Source organism: Diadema antillarum, unplaced genomic scaffold, assembly GCF_040938485.1.
Source record: "Diadema antillarum isolate AM-2024a unplaced genomic scaffold, OU_Dant_1.0 scf00000192, whole genome shotgun sequence".
Lineage (NCBI taxonomy): Eukaryota > Metazoa > Echinodermata > Echinoidea > Diadematoida > Diadematidae > Diadema > Diadema antillarum.
This window is the reverse complement of record NW_027271081.1, coordinates 240,568-265,379: the sequence shown is the minus strand read 5'-3', so window position 1 is coordinate 265,379 and position 24,812 is coordinate 240,568. Positions and strand designations below refer to the sequence as shown.

The 24,812-nt window shown below is 40.4% G+C and overlaps 1 protein-coding gene across 1 annotated transcript in view; it reads right to left on the bottom strand.

Annotated features, from left to right (window-relative positions):
* LOC139723552 (uncharacterized) overlaps window positions 1–24,812 on the bottom strand; it is a 157,927-nt gene that overhangs the window by 8,068 nt on the left and 125,047 nt on the right. The window contains 9 exon segments of the mRNA XM_071634792.1: window positions 2–316; window positions 4,540–4,848; window positions 6,638–6,952; window positions 17,561–17,869; window positions 18,871–19,179; window positions 20,188–20,496; window positions 21,509–21,817; window positions 22,827–23,135; window positions 24,146–24,454. Coding sequence (XP_071490893.1) covers window positions 2–316; window positions 4,540–4,848; window positions 6,638–6,952; window positions 17,561–17,869; window positions 18,871–19,179; window positions 20,188–20,496; window positions 21,509–21,817; window positions 22,827–23,135; window positions 24,146–24,454 — 2,793 coding nt within the window.

Sequence of the window (24,812 nt, the reverse complement as noted above, 5' to 3'; positions counted from 1 at the left end):
CCTGCAGCACTACACCTGACTCCAGCATCTTCTGAATGTCCGCAGTTCTCGACTCCGATTCCAGGGTTACCACAATCAAAGATGCTGGTTTCTGTTCCATCGCATGCCACGTCATCAAGCCAAATTTCACCGGTGCCTTGTCCGAAGGCGGCATTGGTCAGTGCTTCTTCAGCGTCACCAAAACCAAGACTTCTACAGACAACGCCGGCATCGGTGATATCCCAGAAGTCATCGCAGACAGTTCCCCAGGCTCCGTTCGCGTAAACTTCTACTCGTCCTTCACTTGGCGTTTCGCCATCGACAAGGCGAACCGTCTCTTCACACATCAAATAAAAAGGTAAATACAAAATGTCATACAGGTATGGATATTGCGATCTCAGTATGTTTATCTTCCTATGAAAAAACAAATTACGTTCAATAATTCAACGAACTAAGGGAGATATAGGTACATTTTTAAAGAGTGCCTTTGTCAATTGTGGCTTGACATTTATCCCGTTCCATGACATTTGTTCCTGTGACAATTGCTCCCTTGAAATATCTTCACGCAAAGCCAAATATAAATTCTACCAACAAACATATACCCCAACCCTAGTCTTAATCCTCACATCAAACTAAACCTAAAACCCCATCACAACCATAACCCTAAGTGCTTGGAGAAAATGTGACCGGAGCAAATGTCGTGTCACCTATTTATCCTTCTAATATACAGTATCAACACATTTATTCATTTGTTGCCAGGGTGAATCTTATGATTATACCTCACCTTGCGTTACCGAACGATCTGAGTTATCCAAAACGGGCGGCACGTTTTTAACCAACGGTTAATTTCAGAATTGCAGGGACAATGGTACGTAATAAATGTAAATCCTTTAAAAAAATCAGCCAATTTTTACCCTCCGGCCTTAGTATAAAATATATTAGACAAAAACAACAGAGTTGAACCAGTGAAACCTATAAAACAAGGAAGTCAGGGGAAACAAACGTCTAAACGTGGATAGACTGAATCAAGGATGTTTGATGCACTGGCGTAGCCAGGGGGGGGGGGGGGGCGATGGGGGCGGTCGCCCCCCCCCCCCCCCTAAGATTTGGACCGGGGATTTGGGAGGCGGAAAAAAAAATGCGTGTATACTGTATGCATGCACATGAAGCGGGTCTCCTTTGCAACCTTTCATCAAATAAGATATTTTTTTGAATATTTCACTCAAATTGTGCACCAGATCGTTGAATTTCAATTCAAAATATGCAAAATCTCTCTTGGGAGGGGGAAACCCCCTCCCAAACCCTCCCCCTCTGTGCCTCTTTCCCTAGCTTAGTACACTTTTTAGATTTGCACAAAAATTATGAATAATTCTGAGTGCACAAGACTTATCACTTATATTCCGAAAACTCAAGGTTCCCTCATGTATAAGGGGAGTTTCCCCTTTTAATCGACCCTTTCCTCCCTCAGTCCCCCCCCCCTCCCCATCAGTTGGTTGTTTTTTTTTTGTGATTTCCCAAATGTTGATTCCATCAAATATGCGTATACGAGATATCTCAATTTCAACCTCAAAAAGGCAAAAGCTCCATCGGAAGGGAAGGGTGGAGATAACACTCGCCCACGCCTTCTCCCTGCTCGCCCGCCCCTCCCCCCCCCTTCCGCCATGCATAGAAGTAGACTGTGGCTATACCCAGATCCCTTTATTTCAATTCTAAAAACGCAAAAGCTCCGCGAGCGGGAAGGGAAATCCCCCTTCCCCTAAACTCTACCTCACTAGACTTTATACATACACACAGATGGTGCACATTCGGAATAAGAGCTAAATTCCGTGATTTTAACACTTCGATGAAAAAGTATTGCACCAAAATTTGCACCAGATCGCTGAATTTCAGGTCTGAAAACGCAAAATCACGTTCGTGTGGGAGGGGATATGCCCCTATCATCTACACCCTCGTGTGCATGCTTTTTCTGTTTGATTGCTGAACAGACAGCGTTCATGATATTCAGTGTAAGAATTAATACAAGAAGATTATTTAAATGATACCATTTTATAGGCATATTGTTCAATAATAATCTACACTAAAATATACTGCAACCTTAAACAAGTGGGACTGTTTCAACTCGTTAAAACACGCAAAAACATGCATCAAATTGCACCATTTGCAACATCAAAATGCAAAAAGTTCTCCCACACCTTCCCCTCCCCCCTCGCTCGCTCCGCTCGTTCGGGTTCAGTCGCGTTCATGATATTCAGAGAAAAAAATTAATACAAGAAGTGTATTTAAATCATTCCATATTACAGGCTAATTGTTCAATGATAATCTACATCAAGATATACTGCAACCTTAAACAAGTGGGACTGTTTCAACTCGTTAAAACACGCAAAAACATGCATCAAATTGCACCATTTGCAACATCAAAATGCAAAAAGTTCTTACCGTGGGAGGGGGGACACACCCCTCCCACACCCTCCCCTCCCCCGCGCTCGCTCCGTTCGCTCGGGTTCAGTCGCGTTCATGATATTCAGTGAAAAAATTAATACAAGAAGTGTATTTAAATCATGCCATATTACAGGCAAATTGTTCAATGATAATCTACATCAAGATATACGGCAACCTTAAACAAGTGAGACTGTTTCAACTCGTTAAAACATGCAAAAACATGCATCAAATTGAACCATTTACAACATCAAAATGCAAAAAGTTCTTACCGTGGGAGGGGGGACACCCCCTCCCACACCCTCCCCTCCCCCTTCGTTCGCTCCGTTCGCTCGCGTTCAGTCGCGTTCATGATATTCAGTGAAAAGAATTGATACTAGAAGTGTATTTAAATGATACCATTTTATAGGCAAATTGTTCAATAATAATCTACACTAAAATATACTGCTACCTTAAACAAGTGGGACTGTTTCACGTCGATAAAACGCGCAAAAACAAGCATCAAATTGCACTATTTGCAACATCAAAATGCAAAAAGTTCTCACCGTGGGAGGGGGGACACCCCCCTCCCACACCCTCCCCTCCCCCTCGCTCGCTCCGCTCGCTCGGGTTCAGTCGCGTTCATGATTCAGTGAAAAGAATTGATACAAGAAGTGTATTCAAATTATACAATTTTACAGGCAAATTGTTCAATAATAATCGACATCAAAATAAACTGCTACCTTAAACAAGTGGGACTGTTTCACGTCGATAAAACGCGCAAAAACATGCATCAAATTGCACCATTTACAACATCAAAATGCAAAAAGTTCTTACCGTGGGAGGGGGGACACCCCCCTCCCACACCCTGCCCTCCCCCTCGCTCGCTCCGCTCGCTCGGGTTCAGTCGCGTTCATGATATTCATGAAAAAATTAATACAAGAAGTGTATTTAAATCATGCCATATTACAGGCAAATTGTTCAATGATAATCTACATCAAGATATACTGCAACCTTAAACAAGTGGGACTGTTTCAACTCGTTAAAACATGCAAAAACATGCATCAAATTGAACCATTTACAACATCAAAATGCAAAAAGTTCTTACCGTGGGAGGGGGACACCCCCTCCCACACCCTCCCCTCCCCCTTCGCTCGCTCCGTTCGCTCGCGTTCAGTCGCGTTCATGATATTCAGTGAAAAGAATTGATACTAGAAGTGTATTTAAATGATACCATTTTATAGGCAAATTGTTCAATAATAATCTACACTAAAATATACTGCTACCTTAAACAAGTGGGACTGTTTCACGTCGATAAAACGCACAAAAACAAGCATCAAATTTCACTATTTGCAACATCAAAATGCAAAAAGTTCTCACCGTGGGAGGGGGGACACCCCCCTCCCACACCCTCCCCTCCCCCTCGCTCGCTCCGCTCGCTTGGGTTCAGTCGCGTTCATGATTCAGTGAAAAGAATTGATACAAGAAGTGTATTCAAATTATACAATTTTACAGGCAAATTGTTCAATAATAATCAACATCAAAATAAACTGCTACCTTAAACAAGTGGGACTGTTTCACGTCGATAAAACGCGCAAAAACATGCATCAAATTGCACCATTTACAACATCAAAATGCAAAAAGTTCTTACCGTGGGAGGGGGGACACCCCCCTCCCACACCCTCCCCCCCTCGCTCGCTCCGCTCGCTCGGGCTCGGTCGCTTCGCTCCCTCGCAGACTAACCGCCCCCCTAAGATTAAATCCTGGCTACGCCGTTGGTTTGATGAAAGCTGAAATTGTCCGAATTAATTCCGAAATTTTGCCATAGATATCATACAGCCACATTATGATTTAAATGTCATTGCAAACCATGAAAATCATTACTTCCTTTCTTTTGAATAATAATTTTATAGAAGTTCTCTTCAATTTACAGCGCAATCGATGTTCCTAAAGGTTTCATGGACGTTTCTTGTTTTTTGTCCGAAGTCTGTAAATATTGAAGAGTCGTTCGAGCTCACATTTAGTAAATTAGCAAATTACTTAAAGAGAATTTGGATAGGCCTATTGGGAATGCATTTAAAAAACTAAAATTGTCTTCCGTAATCAGTATTAAGGCTAGCATTACCCTACATTGGTGAACCTTACCTGCAGCACTACACCTGACTCCAGCATCTTCTGAATGTCCGCAGTTCTCGACTCCGATTCCAGGGTTACCACAATCAAAGATGCTGGTTTCTGTTCCATCGCATGCCACGTCATCAAGCCAAATTTCACCGGTGCCTTGTCCGAAGGCGGCATTGGTCAGTGCTTCTTCAGCGTCACCAAAACCAAGACTTCTGCAGACAACGCCGGCATCGGTGATATCCCAGAAGTCATCGCAGACAGTTCCCCAGGCTCCGTTCGCGTAAACTTCCACTCGTCCTTCATTGTCACTACTACCATCGACGAGGCGAACTTTTTTTTTTTAAGGAAAAAGGACATGAACGAACACTTGTGATTTCATATCCCATGAACAAGCGAGAATACCATTTTCTGTCGTCATGTTTTTTATGGCGTTTTTATGGTGTTTTGTTTTTCTTCAGAATGCTCATTTGAAGGTGAATTGTACAGACGAAATACTTTGCAGCTGTAGTTCCAAAGAAGGTTTCTATAAGTATTTATTAGCTTGTACTGGTGTAACATTACCGTGTCACACTTATGGACAAATATCAATACATTCGAAAGAGAATTTGGTTCCAAATAAATAGCTGTGCCCTAGAAAAAAATAAATGCTTGGAAAGTGAATGATCTTGTAGAATGTAAAACAAAGAGCAAAATTCATTCTGTGCCATAGAAAACAAAATATGTTGTAGCCAAAGGCATAGCCAGGATTTGATCTTATGGGGGGAGGAGGCGGTCGGCATGCGAGGGAGCGAAGCGACCGAGCCCGAGCGAGCGGAGCGATGAAAGGGGGGAGGGGTGGGAGGGGGTGTCACACAACAATCGCTACCGAGGAGTGGGGGGGGGGATACAGGCGACAGTCACCATCACATTCAACCACAATTACAAGCCCATAACCGGACTAGCTCAACCGAGGGGTGGGGTGTGGGGGGCTCGGGGAGCTTCGTTGGGGGTTGCCCCCTTTTTTGCAGAAGACACAGGGATTGAATATTTGCATCCCAGAATATTCTCTTTTTTTACGTTTGCATGAATTATAAAGGGAGAGAAATGGCAGCAAAAAAAAAATGTGAAGACACTTCGTCCTTGATTTTTTTTCTTTGTGTGTGTATGTGTGTGTGTGTGTGCTTGTCAGCCGACTTTCGGCCGAAAATTGCACCTCAAAGATGTGAAAACCTTTTTGTTGCTGTTTCTCTTTTCTTTGCTTTCGTTTTTAAAGACGATTTTGACACCCCACTTTTAAAATCATAGCCTCGACCTGCAAAATGCAAAATGAAATCAATAAAATGGTAAAAAATATGGATATCCATTTCTTTGTATGTAATAATGTAGTAGATATCTCATTATACCTATTGCGTTTCTAGATTTTCTTGATTTCAGTCAATCCACCAGGGCATCTTTCCGTGTAATCGATGGGGGTGGAGCAAAACATGGACAATCTGTGCGATAGAGCGGAGCGACCGAGAGGGCGAAGGGAATGGGAGGGGCAGGGGCGTCGATCCGTTTTCACGATTGGGGGAGGGGAACTTGGAGTTGGTATATCTGTGCGAGGGATCGCGAGCGGAGCGACCGAACGGGGGAGGGTGTGGGAGGGGGTACTAATTCCCCTTCCACGCGAGGAAGATTTTGCATTGTTTGACCTAAAATTCAGCGATCTGGTGCACACTTTTGGTGGAATGTTGGATTTTTTCTATAAAAAGTAAGAAAAAGAAATATTCACAGATGAATTACTAAATTGTGGTATCTCCGCTCTCGTTCCGAGTATGCGACACCACTGTGTATGCCTATTTAAATGATACATGAAAGTTATCAGGGGAAGGGGGAGGGTGTGGGAAGGGATAGCCCGTTGTATCCTAAAATAGTTTCTCATTATTAAAAAATCAAACGATTTAAAGTCATAGAAAGGTATGAAAATTTCAATGAAAGAAATGTAGATTACAACAATCAGAAAAACATGGTAACAAAGAACGCAAGAAAATTAACGGTGTCTATACGAAAAATGTACATGCTTGGATCGTGTTTAAGACACTGTAATTGTCTTCTGGAATAGGTATTAATGCTGCCTTTATTTAGTAGTGAAATTTACCTGCAGCACTACACCTTACTCCAGCATCTTCTGAATGTCCGCAGTTGTTGACTCCAATTCCCCTGTTGCCACAATCAAAGATGCTGGTTTCTGTTCCACTGCATGACACGTCGTCGAGTAAAATGTCACCGGTGCCTTGTCCGAAGGCGGCATTGCTCAGTGCTTCTTCAGCGTCACCAAAACCAAGACTTCTACAGACAACGCCGGCATCGGTGATATCCCAGAAGTCATCGCAGACAGTTCCCCAGGCTCCGTTCGCGTAAACTTCTACTCGTCCTTCACTTGGTGTTTCGCCATCGACAAGGCGAACCGTCTCTTCACACATCAAATAAAAAGGCAAATACAAAATGTCATACAGGTATGGATATTGCGATCTCAATATGTTTATCTTCCAATGAAAGTACAAATTACGTTCAATAATTCAACGAACTAAGGGAGATATAGGTACATTTTAACTCTTCATGTGCCATGGTGAAAACCCCCTTTGTGCCACATTTTTCTGAGACACTAACGGTTTCATGCTTTGAGAAAACATTCTGTTTTTCAAGTCTATGTAACTTCTATAAAAATATCTCTGTTGATCTGGACAAATAGTGAGCAAAGTTGTAGAGAAAATGCCAAGCTTTGCTTTGATCTATTATTGTATGACAAATCTATGATTGTTTTTCTTTTACATGACCAGTATCTACATTACTGCAAAGGTATGACTCTTGCATACAAAACAGTGACAGAAACTTACAAATTCCTCTCAAATCCAGTAGAGAACACCTCTTGATAATCAATCACAACAAGAAATGCCAGCTATGATGTGACAGGAACGGAAGCGCGAGAAACGCTTTAATTTACCGCGGCATTTGACGATTTATCGATCGGATTGGGCGGATTGGTGCGTTTGAGCAGAAATATATATGCGAAGTTGGCACGCCATCGACTGAGTCGGACGTGCGAACGTGGCACATAAAGAGTCAAAGAGTGCTTCTGTTAATTGTGGCTTGGCATTTATCCCGTTCCATGACATTTGTTCCTGTGACAATTGCTCCCTTGAAAAACTGCATGCAAAGCCAAACATAAATTCTTCCCACAAACATAGCCCAATAACCCTAGTCTTAATCCTCACATGAAACTATAAATCCTAAAACCCCATCACGAACATAACCGTACTATCGGATTTTTTTTTTCTGTTTGCGTTAGTTACACACTCAAAAAGCTGCATCACTTCGGTGATCCCTCGCATTTAAGGGGGTATCTCACTGAGCGGCGAACGTTTGCGAACGTAGCGAATTTGGGAATTCGCCAGGGTTCGTAAACGGTTGCAAAAGGTTCGTTAACATTCGCAAGAAAGTTCGCAAACGGTTTTTATTGTCGCAAACAGTTTTTCTTGTCGCAAAGAAATTTTGAACATGTTCAAAATTTCTTTGCGAACCTTTGCGAATTCGTATTTTCGCTAACGGTTGCAAACATTCGCAAAACATTCGCAAGAATTCGCAAAACATTCGCAAGAATTCGCAAACGGTCGTAATAAGGTGTCGCTAACATTCTTTTTGATTCGCCACTGCTAGCGAACACGTAAACACATGGTTCCTATGTAAAATTGGTCCATTGAGAGAAATTTGTCATACTAGTTCGTCATGCCGAAGAAGAAAGTTGTAAAAAGGAAAGTTAAGGCCCTTCGGGGGACGGGGGAAGACCATGCCCTGGACCCTGTTGAAGAACTCCCTCCAGTCCAGGAGGTTGCTGCTGACCCCCCTGGTGCTGCTGATGAACCCACTGAGGTTGAAGAGGATGAGGAGTCTTCTGTCTCATCACCCTCTGATGATGGGGAAGGAAAACAGACGAAGAAGAAGAAGAAGAAGTCGGGTGTTTCCTATACTTGGACATCAGAGGACAAAGAACTTTTAGCTGCTTTTTTTGAAGAATACCCCATGTTCTTCAACTCCTATTTGGAAGAGTTCAAGGACACAACTACCAAGAGAGAGGTAGTGAAGCAGTTTGTCAAGGAGAAATTCGAAGACAAGGGCCGACCCGCACCGACCTGTAAGTTGATTAATATATTTCATTTGGAGTATTGTGAATTAATGCGATTATGCTATAATGCAATTTTGATGCCGTCATGATGTTTTTTTATGCATAATCCCAGTTACTGTAAAAGTGGATATTTTCGTGCGACTAATTTTTCGCTACCGGAGTTTCGCGTGTTTTTAATTCCGCTAGTTGTATTATTTATGTAACCCTGACAAGGTCAGCAGTTGAATAATTTTATCCATACTGCTCTACATGGTCCTGGGTATAATTATCAAGTTTGTAACAAATAACATGTTGAATGAAATAACAATGAAACATATAATTATGATACATAAGCAATTTATTTAGGGTACGCGAAACATTTTAAACAAGAACTTACATACAGCACTGTATATTCATTTTCTGTTTTGTTTTACAGATAAGCAGGTCATGGGTTTCCTGAAAAATTACAGGACCAGGTTCGTCAAGCTTAGCTGCAAGAAGTCTGGACAGGCAGATGAGCAGCTCACAGCTACGGACCAGTGGATAATGACCAACTTTGCTTACCTCCGCCCACATATCAAGAAGAGGCGTGGCAAGGTGACACACCAGGTGAGAATCCCACCCAATTCCTTCAAAATACAAACAAAAATAAACATAAAAGTAGTTTACTGTCCTTTTATCTATTATCAAAGCATTGACATGTTGATATTTTTATGCTGCAGTTCCCCTCTTCCAAGGCTTCTTCCAAACCAACATCACAACCGCCGTCAGTTGCCTCCTTATGCAGTGATGATGAAGATTCCATCCCTTCTGCTCCATCCACCAGCACTCTTCCTGGGCACAAGGGACTTGATAAGGATGTCAATAGGCAGAGTGCTTCTGCCAGCAGACAGTTCTGCCGAGATTCCTTCACCATCCATGAGAACACTGATGAAATGCTTTCACAGGTAACCAACCTTTCTTTTTTTTTATTTTCTTTTCATGCAGTGTACTGTTTGTAGAGATGCACTTGTCTATCAGTCACCCAGTCCATAATATGAAGTGCTCTGTATATGGATTTTTATTCATGTAGGGCCTAATTTCAAGTGTCTTCAAGGTATCTTGTATCATTGTAGAGTTTTAGTGTACATAATAGTGCATACCTGTGAAAAGTAGTCATGATCTGTCTTGGGAGCTTATACGTGTCAATTGTTAACAAAATTATTGATGACATGCTTTTGTTTCTCTCTCTCTCTCTCTCTGTTCCAGATTTTGGCTAGAGCAGATCAGGCAATGCAGCAGAGATTAGGACAGAACGTATCCCTCTCGAGCCACGAGGCAGAAGTTAAAAGCTTCGCTCAGTACCTGGCAACTCTGATGACTAGGATTCCGGAAGGCCAGGAATGGATTGACTACAGCCAGCAGGTGCTGGCCCTGACTCTGGAGTTTGGCAGTAGGCGCTGCCTTCAGCAGCAGCAGCAGCATCAACAACATCACACTCAACAGCATCAGTACAGTCAGCAGCAGCAACACAGTCAGCAGCAGCAGCACAGTCAGCAGCAGCAACACAGTCAGCAGCAGCAACACAGTCAGCAGCAGCAACACAGTCAGCAGCAACAGAAGCAGTACTTTTATCAGCCACAGCAGTACGTTCACCATCAACAACAATACCCTCCGCAGCCGCAACAGCTATACCCTCCACATCAGCTAGAGTATACCCGCCAGCCAGCTACCCTGCAGGTAGAGCCAAGCGCCACCAGCACCACCACCTTGACACCTACTACCACAGGCAGTGATGGCATAAACTCCAGTCTCGGTTCGCTAGTGAACTTCTCCGGACGTGATTTCGTAGCCAGCCCAGTCACTTGCCAGACCAGTACACCCACCACCACTACTTAATCCGGTTAAAAACTCTAAAAACAATGTTATATTATCGTTTGTGTAATTTTCTTATTACATGTTGTGTTATCGATTTTAAGATTCAGAATTCATGAATAACCTTCCTTTTATATGGGTACTTACATTTTTATACTCATTTTACCAAGAGAAGAAACAAGTGTGATATAATTTCAGTTCATAGGTATGGAGTTATCTTGCAAGTTAGTAAAGTTTGAAAACTTGTTTTTACATTTCACATTGAAACCCTACAGAAAACGTAGACAAGATAAGTTTTTTGTGTGTAATTTTTAACGACATCTTTTACATTCTCTGTTGTTGATTTCAAGAGGTAGAATTCATGAATGGTCATTTCCTTTTTTTTTTAATTTGCGTACGTATGCTTATACTTATGCTACCAAGAATAGAAATAAGCGTGATATAATTTCAGTGCATAGGTATGGAGTCACCTTTGCAAGTTAGTCAATGTTGAAAACGTGTTTTTTGTCTTATTTCGAACTGAAACCCCACAGAAAAACCTAGACAAGAGAGGGTTTTGCATATTGTAGTCTATAACTTTTTTATTTCATTTGATTGTAATTTCGTGTGTTGTTGATTTTGAGGTTTTTTAGTTCTTTTTTTATTTCGGTATTTATGTCTTTACTCCCTTACCAGGAAAGACCCTCTGATATGATTTGGTTAATTAGTATAGAGTAAACTATATACACTTGTATGTTAAACAAACACTGTCATGTACGTTTCATATTACAAACACACATAAAGAAGGAACGTAGATAGAATAGGAGAGGTGTTTTTTTTTCATTGTAGTTTATTCATATTTCTTATTGGCATTTCCGCTGTTGTTGATCATTTCAGCTCACAAGTATGAAGTTGAATTGCCAGCAAATGAAAATGTTTGGAAGCTGTAGTAATCATTTATTATTACACCTTATACAGATAACTCGAGATAGACTCGAGACTGAGTTCGTTACATTGTAATAAATATAATTTTCTTATATCTTTTTTGTCTTGTTGATATTTGATATAAAATTGTCTTCCTTTTTTTCATTTCAGGATTTATGGCTTTTCTCATATATATTACCAATAAACTGTAAGTAATTTCATTTATGGAGTGCACTCTACATGTGAATTTGGAGGGGGGAAAGGTTTCTCAACTCAACTACAAAATTTTGTACCATAGATCTTTAACAGATTTATTAAGGAATGACTCTTTATCTTTATTCATTGACACCTACTTTGCATCACCACTGTCGAGCATCACTTTTTTTTTTACCATTCAGAATGTGACAGGTACCAACCCACTTTTTCCAAGTTTCAAATGTTCCAAGAAAATCTAAAATTGAAGTGATCAATGTCACGCTGTTTCCGTTTGATTCATGAGCTCGTTAAATTCTGATAACTGAACGATTTCCGTCGTCGCTTGTTCAATTACCAACTACTTGATTAACCGACCGTTTCTCACGACACAGATACAAAAGTTGCATAAAGAAATTAATTAACTTAATAAAGAAAAAAAACAGTAAAAAAAGAGTACAAGACCAGTCAAATCCACGTTAAACCACAACATTTTAATAAACAGATTGGTCCTGACATGACTCATTTTCCCGTCCATGAAAGGAATCTGGAATGACAGTTGTCTCTGCACTGAACTCTTATTACCTTTTTTTTTTGTTTTGTTTTTTTGTTTTTTTTTTGTTTTGTTTTTTTTTTTTTTTTAGGAACGCACTGTGTATAGTTTAATTTGCTTCAGTAGTTAACATGAATATGATGTTGTCATTTTCTATACCGTTGATTTTGAGATGTAATAAAACACTATTTTATCCTGGTATATATGTATGTCTACCTTCATTCTATGCCAACTGATTATGAGTTCAACATAATTTCAATAGAGAAAGAAATTGTATGCACATTGGGGAAAACTCTATTTTACATGTCACATTGAACCCCTGCAAAGATAACTCGGATGTTTCTTTGAATGCATTATCATTTGTAGCAGACCAAATAAACCGGATTTTGTAATCTGGTCTATCCGTGAATCTGAAACCACAATGGACCGAAAATACATAGCGAGAGACATTGTAGATAATTAGAATTGTTAAAACCACAACTTTCGGTGATCGGTACCCTATCTAGAAACAAAATGAACTCACGGTATTTCATCAGTAACAATTTCACAGGGATCAATAAACAAGGTCTTACGATAGTTCTTATTCATTCCCAAAGACCTGTAATTACATTCTTCACAATCATAATGTGCATACCAACAAAACCACGGTGAACAAACTGAACTTGGTCATACTAATCAAACTTTGCCTATTATTGACAGAACACTTCTTTTCTGCGCTGAATTTGTTCTTTTTCTTCGATAAGCATAATACACATTACGTGACACAATGGCGATAGGGACGATTTTGTAGTGTCAAAGAATTGAATTTTACGTCATGATGTCAGAAAAAAATGGAAATCCGATACACAATACTTTCAGAGTACACTTTTCTGCTAAGTCATAGAAATGAGATAGTCATGACCGAGTTGAGCAAGATAGAGCTTCCGAGAACTGGAGAGGGGGGGGGGGGGACCCCAGAATGACCCTTCAAAAAAAATGATATTTACACATAATGATAACGTCATAACTTTCCATCATCAGTCTTTGGCATTGCCGAACACAGTTCAAAATCAGGTAGATCTCTTCCTGTACTTGTTCACATCAATAGCCTTGTCCTGCCAAGAAACCTTGCCAATTGTGGCATAGTAGTCTCTGAGATAGTCTCTCTGGGCTCTAGCACTTCTGGTTCCAACATTTCCTCCAACAACTTGCAAAGAGGCAAGTGTGTCTTCGGACCTCCAGCTTCCATCTGTCCACTGGTAATGGTCTGCATCAGTCTCTTCTCTGTCAGCTCTTCTGGCGATCTTCTGTGGTGTTCTAGCGGCTAACAAGTTGTGGAGACAGCAGCAAGCCAGCACAATCGTTTCCACATTTTCAGGCTTCTGGAGCATTGTGGTTAACAGGCATCTGAATCTGTGTGCTAATATGCCAAATGTATTTTCAACTATTCGCCTTGCTCTTGAGAGACGATAGTTGAACAATCTCTCAGGCTTCGTCATGTTCCTGGTGGCATAGGGCTTCATCATCCAGTCTTTGAGGCCAAAAGCGTCATCCCCCACAAAGAAAAAGGGGATTGGATGATCATCGTCAGGCAGGGGTTCTGGTGGAGGTAGGGCTGCTGCTCCCTCTTCCAAAGCTGAGTACAGCTCACTATCTTTGAAGATTCCAGCGTCTGAGCAGCTGCCATTGGAACCAACATCCAAATACATGAATTTGTACTGGGAATCCACAACTGCCAACATTACAATAGAGAAATAGCCCTTATAGTTATGGTAGGCGGATCCTGAGTGAGACGGAGCCTGGATAGCCACATGTTTGCCGTCAATGGCTCCCAGCGTGTGGTGGAAGTTCCATCTGTCGGAGAAGCCCTGGGCAACTTCCTTCCACTCTTCCTCAGTTGTAGGAAGCTTGATGCATTCTTCATGAAGTTCCTCATAGATGGCCTGGCAGACCTGTGGCACAATGGTCGAAATGGTGTTGGGTGCAACACGAAACCCGTAGGACAGGGACTTATAACTATCACCACTGGCTATGTATCTCAATGCAATGGCCAGCTTCAGACCAGGCTCAAGAGCTCGTCTTAGGTTTGTGTCCTTCTTCTGGATGCGGGGGGTTAACCTCTCAACAAGCTCCTGAAACAGGCCAGGATCCACTCTGAGAAAGTTCTTAAAGCTCTTTACATCTCCATCATGCAACTGCTGCAAGAGCTTTTCGTATTGGCCAAAGTCTGTCCTCTGCAGCAACCACTCTCTGACCCAAACGGTCTTTCTTTTTTTCTTTCTTTCTTTTTTTTCTTCATCTTCTCTTTTTCTCTTTTGCTGCACGATAGCTGTAGCTGCAGCAGCTAGGCAAAGAAGCTCTTCAAGGATAGCCGCACGTTGAGCTTCTTCTTGGCAGAAATTCATTTCCATGCTTTTGAAATCCATCTTGAGCGGTGGTCACAAGAGATCTGGATGCAGTGGAAGGCTGTACGCTCGTTTTATGGGTCTGACTATGCATAATCGCCTGGTAATTTTCCAGGTCCCAAGGCATTCGCAATTGTCGCAAGGGATTTGCAAACAGTTGCTAACATTTGCAAAACTGTCGCTAACATTCGCAAAACTGTCGCTAACATTCGCTAACATTCGCTAATATTCGCCACCTGTGTTTCGCAAACACTTTCGCAAACGTTCGCTAAAGTGTTGCTAATTGTCGCTAAACATCGCTAAAAGTCGCTAACTGTCGCTAATGGCAGAAGCGAACCTTGATTTTTCGCAAACGTTCGCCAGAAAAGTTGGCGAATCTCAAATTCGCTACGTTCGCAAACGTTCGCCGCTCAGTGAGATACCAGCTTTATCCCCAAGGTGAATTATCCTTCGGGTTTACGCCAGGTTCAAGTGCGTACGTATGTGGCAACCACAAACACACTGCTATAGTTTGTGACCATTCAAGCATTGAGAATTTAGGGTTTCTGGGACAAACACTGAACTAGGGCTTTGTATAGCTCAGTCGGTAGAGCACCGGGCTAGCAATCCGGAGGTCTTAGGTTCGAATCCCGAAGGAAACCCATATTCTTTACTCAATCTTCCACCAATATATAATATTCATTATGGACAGGGTTTTTTTTTTTCTGTTTGCGTTTGTTACATACTCAAAAAGCTGCATCTCCTCGGTAATCCATCGCATTTATCCCCAAGTTGAATTATCCTTCGGCATGTTCGGGTTTATGCCAGGTTCAAGTGTGTACGTGTGTGTTTCACACAAACACACTGCTATAGCTTCTGACCATTTGAGCACTGAGAATTCAGGGTTTCTGGGACGAAGACTGAACTAGAACTTTCTATAGCTCAGTCGGCAATGCACCGGGCTAGCAATCCGGAGGTCCTGGGTTCAAATCCCGATGAAATCTCATCTTCTTTGCTCAGTTTTTCACTATAAAGATGAAATTTTCAGAATTAATTCCGAAACCTTGCCATGGATATCATACCTCAACATTATGATTTCAATGTCATTGCAATCCATGAAGATTATTACTGCCTTTCTTTTGAATACAGAAGTTCTCTCCAATTCACAGCGCACTCGACTTTCCTAAAGATTTCATGGACTTTTCTTGTCTTTTTTGGAGGTCACATTTAGCAAATTACTTACCCTAACCAGGCCGGGCTTTTGCGGGGTGTCCTGTGGCCGAGGGAGGTGTGCGTGTGTGTGTGTGTGGGGGGGGGGGGGTTGATTCCTTCCCCGAAATCTCGGCCGTCGATCGCGCAATCGCAATAAAAATTGGCACACGCATTACCTGTGGTGTGATCGACCACACTTTACATAAAGAAATGGAAATGTTCATTATCTTAATTAATTATGCTAATACATGCATAAAATCATACATTTTGCTATAAATCAGAAAGCAAAGCTGCTAGAATCCTAATTTTTGATGATAACATTCTTTGTAGCATTCCTAACAATGTACTTAAAAAGATCTGGTATCAAACTTAACGTCTTATTTATTTCATTGTTTTATAAATTTCTTAAGTGTTTCTTTGTTTTTGGAACATTTGTTTTATAGTTTTTTCCGCAAAATTTATGACAGAACTTTTTTCAAGAACAATTACGCTAAAATTAATTGATTTCAGCCCATGAAAGTAAAAATGATCATATCTTTGTGAATAAGGTGAGAAAACTCCATTCCCATAGACTTTATGCACAAAATCACGTTTTTTGAACTATTTTCGGTCTGACAAGCATTCATAAAAGGTCGTGCAGCCACGTAACGGTAAGCGCGATTTTCGCGAAAATGGTGTCAAAAGAGGTGCGAGACCTGAAAGTAAAAAGTCTGCGAACGGCGTGGTAAAAAAAAAAAAAAAAAAAAAAAAAAAAAAAATCGCGGGGCGGAATAGTCGCGAAAAATGTCGACGGGGAGGGGTTGATTCAAGGAAGATAAAACACATATGACGTGAACGAATACGTGGGATTTTACATCTCATGAACAAGCGAGAATACCATTTTCTGTCGTCATATTTTATTATGGCTCTGTTTTTTTTTTCAGAATGCTCATTAAAGGTAAACTGTACTGATGAAGTACTTAGCAGCGAAAGTTCCAAAAAAAGTATCTATAAGTATTTATTACCTTGTACAGGTGTAACATAACCGTTATGGACAAATTATGGACAAATATCAATACATTCGAAAAGATATTGGTTCCAATAACATAGCTGTGCCCTTGAAAAAATAAATGCTTGGAAACTGATTGTTCTTCTAGAATGTAAAACAAAGAGCTTTGCTCGCGTAAACTTCAACTCGACCTTCACTTGATCTTTCTCCATCGACAAGTCGAACCGTCTCGGGCGGCACTTTTTTTTTAAATCAACGGTTAATATCAGAATTGCAGGGACAATGTTATACAATGAATGTAAATCCTTTAAAAGATCAGCCAGCTTTTACCCTCCGACCTTAATATTTTGGACAAAAAACAATAGCAGTGAACCAGTGAAACCTACAAAACAAGGAAGTCAAGAGAAACCAGCGTCTTAACTTATTTACAAGATAAGCTCAGATTGTTTGATGAAAGATATAATTGTCAGAATTAATTTTGAAATCTTGCCGTAATCGTAAGGATATCACACTTCAACATTATGATTTTAATGTCATTACAATCCTCGAAGAGTATTACTGCCTTTCCTTTAAATACACCTTACAGCGCAATCCAATTTACAGCGCAATCGAAGTTCCTAAAGGTTTCAGGGACGTTTCTTGTCTTATTTTCCAAAGTCTGTAAACATTTAAAGCGATGTTCGAGCTCACAATTAGCAAAAAAAAAAAACAACAACAACAACAACAACAACAACAACAAACGTTAGAGAATTAGATAATTAGAAAATTGGGATTAGGCATTGGGTTTAAAAAACTGAAATTGTCTTCCGGAATCAGTACTAAGGTTAGTGTCACCCAAGATTGATGAACCTTACCTGGAGCACTACACCTGACTCCAGCATCTTCGTGATGTCCGCAGTTGTTGACTCCGATTCCACTGTTGCCACAATCAAAGATGCTCGTTTCTGTTCCACTGCATGACACGTCATCAAGTAAAATGTCACCGGTGCCTTGTCCGAAGGCGGCATTGCTCAGTGCTTCCTCAGCGCCACCAAAACCAAGACTTCTACAGACCACACCGGCATCGTTGATGTCCCAGGAGTCATCGCACACAGTTCCCCAGGCTCCGTTCGCGTAAACTTCTACCCGTCCTTCATTGTTACTACTACCACCGACGAGGCGAACTTTTTTTTTCGAAGATAAAAGACAGATGACATGAAAGAATACGTTGCGATTTTACCTCCCACGAACAAGCGAGAATACCCTTTCCTGTCATCATGTTTTATTATAGCCCTGTATGTTTTTTTTTCCGGAATGCTTATTTGAAGGTAAATTGTTCTAATGAAGTACTTAGCAGCGATAGTTCCAAAGAAAGTATCTATCAGTATTTATTACTTAGTCAGGTGTAACATAACCCTGTCACATCTATTGACTAATATCAATACATTCGAAAGAGAATTTGGGTCCAAATACATAGTGTGTCCTTGAAAACGTAAATGCTTGCAAAGTGAATGCTCTTCTAGAATGTAAAACAAGGAGCTCCGTTCGCGTGAACTTCATCTCAAACTTCACTTGGTGTTTCTCTGTCAACAAGTCCAACCGAGACGGTTGACACTTTTTTTTAATGCCAACGATTAATTTCATAATTGCAGGGACAACGTTACTCAATTAATGTAAATCTTTTTTTTTTCTAAAAACGATTTTTTTTTACCCTCCGGCATTAATATTTTAGACAAAAACAACAGAAGCAGACCAGTGAAACCTACAAACAAGGAAGTCAAGAGAAACCAGCATCTAAACTTATTAACAAGATAAGCTCAGATTGTTTGATGAAAGATAAAATTGTCAGAATAAATTCTGAAATCTTGCCATAATCGTATGGATATCATACCTCTACATTATGATTTAAATGTCATTGCAATCCATGGAAATTATTACTGCCTTTTTCTTTAAATACAGAAGTTCTCTCCAATTTACAGCGCAATCGATGTTCCTAAAGGTTTCAGGAACGTTTCTTGCCTTATTTTCCAAAGTCTGAAAATATCAAATAGACGTTCGAGCTCACATTTAGCATATACTAAGTAACTTCGGAGAATTTGGGTACAGGGATTGCGTATACAAAAGCTGAAATTGTCTTCCGGACTTAGTATCAAGGCTAGCATCACCAAAGATTGGTGAACCTTACCTGCAGCACTACACCTTACTCCAGCATCTTCTTGATGTCCACAGTTGTTGACTCCGATTCCACTGTTGCCACAATCAAAGATGCTCGTTTCTGTTCCACTGCATGACACGTCATCAAGTAAAATGTCACCGGTGCCTTGTCCGAAGGCGGCATTGCTCAGTGCTTCCTCAGCGCCACCAAAACCAAGACTTCTACAGACCACACCGGCATCGTTGATGTCCCAGGAGTCATCGCAGACAGTTCCCCAGGCTCCGTTCGCGTAAACTTCTACCCGTCCTTCATTGTTACTACTACCACCGACGAGGCGAACTTTTTTTTTTTCGAAGATAAAAGACAGATGACATGAAAGAATACGTTGCGATTTTACCTCCCACGAACAAGCGAGAATACCCTTTCCTGTCATCATGTTTTATTATAGCCCTGTATGTTTTTTTTTTTCCGGAATGCTTATTTGAAGGTAAATTGTTCTAATGAAGTACTTAGCAGCGATAGTTCCAAAGAAAGTATCTATCAGTATTTATTACTTTGTCAGGTGTAACATAACCCTGTCACATCTATTGACTAATATCAATACATTCGAAAGAGAATTTGGGTCCAAATACATAGTGTGTCCTTGAAAACGTAAATGCTTGCAAAGTGAATGCTCTTCTAGAATGTAAAACAAGGAGCTCCGTTCACGTGAACTTCATCTCAAACTTCACTTGGTGTTTCTCTGTCAACAAGTCCAACCGAGACGGTTGACACTTTTTTTTAATGCCAACGATTAGTTTCATAATTGCAGGGACAACGTTACTCAATTAATGTAAATCTTTTTTTTTTCTAAAAACGATTTTTTTTTTTTACCCTCCGGCATTAATATTTTAGACAAAAACAACAGAGGCAGACCAGTGAAACCTACAAACAAGGAAGTCAAGAGAAACCAGCATCTAAACTTATTAACAAGATAAGCTCAGATTGTTTGATGAAAGATAAAATTGTCAGAATAAATTCTGAAATCTTGCCATAATCGTATGGATATCATACCTCTACATTATGATTTAAATGTCATTGCAATCCATGGAAATTATTACTGCCTTTTTCTTTAAATACAGAAGTTCTCTCCAATTTACAGCGCAATCGATGTTCCTAAAGGTTTCAGGAACGTTTCTTGCCTTATCTTCCAAAGTCTGAAAATATCAAATAGACGTTCGAGCTCACATTTAGCATATACTAAGTAACTTCGGAGAATTTGGGTACAGGGATTGCGTATACAAAAGCTGAAATTGTCTTCCGGACTTAGTATTAAGGCTAGCATCACCAAAGATTGGTGAACCTTACCTGCAGCACTACACCTTACTCCAGCATCTTCTTGATGTCCACAGTTGTTGACTCCGATTCCACTGTTGCCACAATCAAAGATGCTCGTTTCTGTTCCACTGCATGACACGTCATCAAGTAAAATGTCACCGGTGCCTTGTCCGAAGGCGGCATTGCTCAGTGCTTCCTCAGCGCCACCAAAACCAAGACTTCTACAGACCACACCGGCATCGTTGATGTCCCAGGAGTCATCGCACACAGTTCCCCAGGCTCCGTTCGCGTAAACTTCTACCCGTCCTTCATTGTTACTACTACCACCGACGAGGCGAACTTTTTTTTTTTCGAAGATAAAAGACAGATGACATGAAAGAATACGTTGCGATTTTACCTCCCACGAACAAGCGAGAATACCCTTTCCTGTCATCATATTTTATTATAGCCCTGTATGGTTTTTTTTTTTTTTTTCCGGAATGCTTATTTGAAGGTAAATTGTTCTAATGAAGTACTTAGCAGCGATAGTTCCAAAGAAAGTATCTATCAGTATTTATTACTTTGTCAGGTGTAACATAACCCTGTCACATCTATTGACTAATATCAATACATTCGAAAGAGAATTTGGGTCCAAATACATAGTGTGTCCTTGAAAACGTAAATGCTTGCAAAGTGAATGCTCTTCTAGAATGTAAAACAAGGAGCTCCGTTCGCGTGAACTTCATCTCAAACTTCACTTGGTGTTTCTCTGTCAACAAGTCCAACCGAGACGGTTGACACTTTTTTTTAATGCCAACGATTAATTTCATAATTGCAGGGACAACGTTACTCAATTAATGTAAATCTTTTTTTTTTCTAAAAACGATTTTTTTTTTACCCTCCGGCATTAATATTTTAGACAAAAACAACAGAGGCAGACCAGTGAAACCTACAAACAAGGAAGTCAAGAGAAACCAGCATCTAAACTTATTAACAAGATAAGCTCAGATTGTTTGATGAAAGATAAAATTGTCAGAATAAATTCTGAAATCTTGCCATAATCGTATGGATATCATACCTCTACATTATGATTTAAATGTCATTGCAATCCATGGAAATTATTACTGCCTTTTTCTTTAAATACAGAAGTTCTCTCCAATTTACAGCGCAATCGATGTTCCTAAAGGTTTCAGGACCGTTTCTTGCCTTATTTTCCAAAGTCTGAAAATATCAAATAGACGTTCGAGCTCACATTTAGCATATACTAAGTAACTTCGGAGAATTTGGGTACAGGGATTGCGTATACAAAAGCTGAAATTGTCTTCCGGACTTAGTACTAAGGCTAGCATCACCAAAGATTGGTGAACCTTACCTGCAGCACTACACCTTACTCCAGCATCTTCTTGATGTCCACAGTTGTTGACTCCGATTCCACTGTTGCCACAATCAAAGATGCTCGTTTCTGTTCCACTGCATGACACGTCATCAAGTAAAATGTCACCGGTGCCTTGTCCGAAGGCGGCATTGCTCAGTGCTTCCTCAGCGCCACCAAAACCAAGACTTCTACAGACCACACCGGCATCGTTGATGTCCCAGGAGTCATCGCACACAGTTCCCCAGGCTCCGTTCGCGTAAACTTCTACCCGTCCTTCATTGTTACTACTACCACCGACGAGGCGAACTTTTTTTTTCGAAGATAAAAGACAGATGACATGAAAGAATACGTTGCGATTTTACCTCCCACGAACAAGCGAGAATACCCTTTCCTGTCATCATATTTTATTATAGCCCTGTATGTTTTTTTTTTTTTTTTCCGGAATGCTTATTTGAAGGTAAATTGTTCTAATGAAGTACTTAGCAGCGATAGTTCCAAAGAAAGTATCTATCAGTATTTATTACTTTGTCAGGTGTAACATAACCCTGTCACATCTATTGACTAATATCAATACATTCGAAAGAGAATTTGGGTCCAAATACATAGTGTGCCCTTGAAAACGTAAATGCTTGCAAAGTGAATGCTCTTCTAGAATGTAAAACAAGGAGCTCCGTTCGCGTGAACTTCATCTCAAACTTCACTTGGTGTTTCTCTGTCAACAAGTCCAACCGAGACGGTTGACACTTTTTTTTAATGCCAACGATTAATTTCATAATTGCAGGGACAACGTTACTCAATTAATGTAAATCTTTTTTTTTCTAAAAACGATTTTTTTTTTTTACCCTCCGGCATTAATATTTTAGACAAAAACAACAGAAGCAGACCAGTGAAACCTACAAACAAGGAAGTCAAGAGAAACCAGCATCTAAACTTATTAACAAGATAAGCTCAGATTGTTTGATGAAAGATAAAATTGTCAGAATAAATTCTGAAATCTTGCCATAATCGTATGGATATCATACCTCTACATTATGATTTAAATGTCATTGCAATCCATGGAAATTATTACTGCCTTTCCTTTAAATACAGAAGTTCTCTCCAATTTACAGCGCAATCGATGTTCCTAAAGGTTTCAGGAACGTTTCTTGCCTTATTTTCCAAAGTCTGAAAATATCAAATAGACGTTCGAGCTCACATTTAGCATATACTAAGTAACTTCGGAGAATTTGGGTACAGGGATTGCGTATACAAAAGCTGAAATTGTCTTCCGGACTTAGTATTAAGGCTAGCATCACCAAAGATTGGTGAACCTTACCTGCAGCACTACACCTTACTCCAGCATCTTCTTGATGTCCGCAGTTGTTGACTCCGATTCCACTGTTGCCACAATCAAAGATGCTCGTTTCTGTTCCACTGCATGACACGTCATCAAGTAAAATGTCACCGGTGCCTTGTCCGAAGGCGGCATTGCTCAGTGCTTCCTCAGCGCCACCAAAACCAAGACTTCTACAGACCACACCGGCATCGTTGATGTCCCAGGAGTCATCGCACACAGTTCCCCAGGCTCCGTTCGCGTAAACTTCTACCCGTCCTTCATTGTTACTACTACCACCGACGAGGCGAACTTTTTTTTTTTCGAAGATAAAAGACAGATGACATGAAAGAATACGTTGCGATTTTACCTCCCACGAACAAGCGAGAATACCCTTTCCTGTCATCATGTTTTATTATAGCCCTGTATGTTTTTTTTTTTTTTTTTCGGAATGCTTATTTGAAGGTAAATTGTTCTAATGAAGTACTTAGCAGCGATAGTTCCAAAGAAAGTATCTATCAGTATTTATTACTTTGTCAGGTGTAACATAACCCTGTCACATCTATTGACTAATATCAATACATTCGAAAGAGAATTTGGGTCCAAATACATAGTGTGCCCTTGAAAACGTAAATGCTTGCAAAGTGAATGCTCTTCTAGAATGTAAAACAAGGAGCTCCGTTCGCGTGAACTTCATCTCAAACTTCACTTGGTGTTTCTCTGTCAACAAGTCCAACCGAGACGGTTGACACTTTTTTTTAATGCCAACGATTAATTTCATAATTGCAGGGACAACGTTACTCAATTAATGTAAATCTTTTTTTTTTCTAAAAACGATTTTTTTTTTACCCTCCGGCATTAATATTTTAGACAAAAACAACAGAAGCAGACCAGTGAAACCTACAAACAAGGAAGTCAAGAGAAACCAGCATCTAAACTTATTAACAAGATAAGCTCAGATTGTTTGATGAAAGATAAAATTGTCAGAATAAATTCTGAAATCTTGCCATAATCGTATGGATATCATACCTCTACATTATGATTTAAATGTCATTGCAATCCATGGAAATTATTACTGCCTTTTCTTTAAATACAGAAGTTCTCTCCAATTTACAGCGCAATCGATGTTCCTAAAGGTTTCAGGAACGTTTCTTGCCTTATTTTCCAAAGTCTGAAAATATCAAATAGACGTTCGAGCTCACATTTAGCATATACTAAGTAACTTCGGAGAATTTGGGTACAGGGATTGCGTATACAAAAGCTGAAATTGTCTTCCGGACTTAGTATTAAGGCTAGCATCACCAAAGATTGGTGAACCTTACCTGCAGCACTACACCTTACTCCAGCATCTTCTTGATGTCCACAGTTGTTGACTCCGATTCCACTGTTGCCACAATCAAAGATGCTCGTTTCTGTTCCACTGCATGACACGTCATCAAGTAAAATGTCACCGGTGCCTTGTCCGAAGGCGGCATTGCTCAGTGCTTCCTCAGCGCCACCAAAACCAAGACTTCTACAGACCACACCGGCATCGTTGATGTCCCAGGAGTCATCGCACACAGTTCCCCAGGCTCCGTTCGCGTAAACTTCTACCCGTCCTTCATTGTTACTACTACCACCGACGAGGCGAACTTTTTTTTTCAAGATAAAAGACAGATGACATGAAAGAATACGTTGCGATTTTACCTCCCACGAACAAGCGAGAATACCCTTTCCTGTCATCATATTTTATTATAGCCCTGTATGGTTTTTTTTTTTTTTTCCGGAATGCTTATTTGAAGGTAAATTGTGACAGTGCACCTCAAAACGAACATAAAGTCGCACACACTGATTTTGCGTGAGGACTAAAAATAAGTGAAATGGGTCAACCCAACCGAAATTGACTTTTTCATATTTTCTGAAAGAGCGGGTCTTCTTTTACATTATGGTAAAATTTGGGATCATAAAACGGGCAGGAAAGTGTGTTTTTTAGCAGTTTATATCAAACAT